The sequence below is a fragment of the Octopus bimaculoides genome, chromosome 11, assembly GCF_001194135.2.
Source record: "Octopus bimaculoides isolate UCB-OBI-ISO-001 chromosome 11, ASM119413v2, whole genome shotgun sequence".
In the NCBI taxonomy this organism is placed as follows: Eukaryota; Metazoa; Mollusca; class Cephalopoda; order Octopoda; family Octopodidae; genus Octopus; species Octopus bimaculoides.
In genome coordinates this window covers 289,208-290,837 of record NC_068991.1, presented here as the reverse complement: position 1 = coordinate 290,837, position 1,630 = coordinate 289,208, and the positions used below count along the sequence as shown (strand labels likewise).

Genomic DNA, 1,630 nt, shown 5'->3' with positions numbered 1-1,630 from the left:
AATGTTAGCTGTAGATTAAGAAACTTCAGCAGAGGAGAGCATTAGCAGACAGGCACCATGGCATGGATTGAAATGCTACCAATATTCTGATGTTTATAGTTGATGCAGTCACATTAAACATGGTGGGGGGTTTCAATCATATCTTTGGGAAATAATATTTAATAAGGAAAACTTACTTTCCATTTATGATAAGCAAAAGTAACTTAAAGTGAGAAAAGTTAATTGAATAAAACCAGCAACAGATGATGATGATGGTAAGAAATGGTATTCATTATAAAGCAATGATAGCCAAGAAGTAAAAATGAGGGACGGTTACAATGAAATGAGAGAGAGAGAAGCGTAAATAAATGACAAAAACTGATTATTTCTTTCTGATAAGTAGACAAACTTGGCACTTTTAATTAATACATTTAAAAAGACTAAGAGGATTTTAAACTTATTGATTTTTATATAATGGTTATATATATATATATATATATATATATATATATATATACACACACATATTATGCCTAAGCAGACAGTATAGCTTGGCACAGTCCTCTGGCTTGCCAGCTCCTGTCAAATTATCCAACTCCTGTCAGCATGGGAAATGGACGTTAACGATTACACACACACACACACACACACACACTATATATATATAAATAGATATACATATAAGTCAGTTATAGCAACATTAGTACTAGACAGGTACTAATTTTGATCCCTGAATTTTCAAAAGTAAAGTAGATGTCACTGGTATTTGAACAATTGATGTTAAAGTGATGGGACTAAATGCTGCCAATTGTTGTTCACCACACTACTAATGATTGCCTTAATAATAATCCTTTCTACTATAGGCACAAGGCCTGAAATTTGAGGGAAGGGGCCAGTCAATTACATTGACCCAGTACATGACTGGTACTTATTTTATCAACCCTGAAATGTTGAAAGGCAAAGTTGGCCTCAGCAGAATTCAAACTCAGAAAGCATTTTGCCCAGTGTGTCAATGGTTTTGCAAGCTCGCTGTCTTAATAGTAATAATTCCAAACAGAAAAACATTTATCATCAAATTACAGAATTAATATCAACGGAATGGAAGAGAGTGTTTTTAGATGAGCTCCTCACCGCACACACCTCCGCCAGCTCCTGTGCCACCACCTCGCATACTGCCCCCATTTCCACTGGTCCCACTACTGCCGGTTCCAGTGCGAGCGATACTTGATGTATTTCCAGTGCTTCCCGGACTGGCACTGCTGCGTTTGGTGAAGCCACTTCCAAACGATGTACCATTCAATGCAGCGCCATAATTGTCAGCTGTCCGGTACTCACGGCCACTGGAGAAAGCCGAGTAATTGCCTACAGGTGACCGGAAGAGAAACAGGGATTCCATTAGAGACTACACAGAACTACAAATACATGTATACATACATATATATATACACACACATCTACACAAACACATATACACACACACACATCTACACATACCTTTACAAGTACATATACATATGTACACATTACATATGTATACACACATAAATACATTTTATTTATATATATATATATATATATATATATATACATATATAAGCAATATATACATTCACACATGGCTTATATATACACACAGACATGCATTAAATAT

The 1,630-nt window shown here is 35.6% G+C and overlaps 1 protein-coding gene across 2 annotated transcripts in view; it reads right to left on the bottom strand.

Moving 5' to 3' along the window:
- Positions 1 to 645: 645 nt before the first annotated feature.
- Positions 646 to 1,630, bottom strand: part of LOC106881202 (caprin-1) — a 37,674-nt gene continuing 36,689 nt past the window's right edge. Inside the window, exon 11 of one of the 2 annotated variants that reach the window (XM_014931504.2) lies at positions 646 to 1,341. In XM_014931504.2, coding sequence (XP_014786990.1) covers positions 1,094 to 1,341 — 248 coding nt within the window. In that variant the 3' untranslated portion in view covers positions 646 to 1,093. The remainder of the gene's footprint in view (positions 1,342 to 1,630) is intronic. The other variant, XM_014931503.2, reaches the window with a different exon arrangement.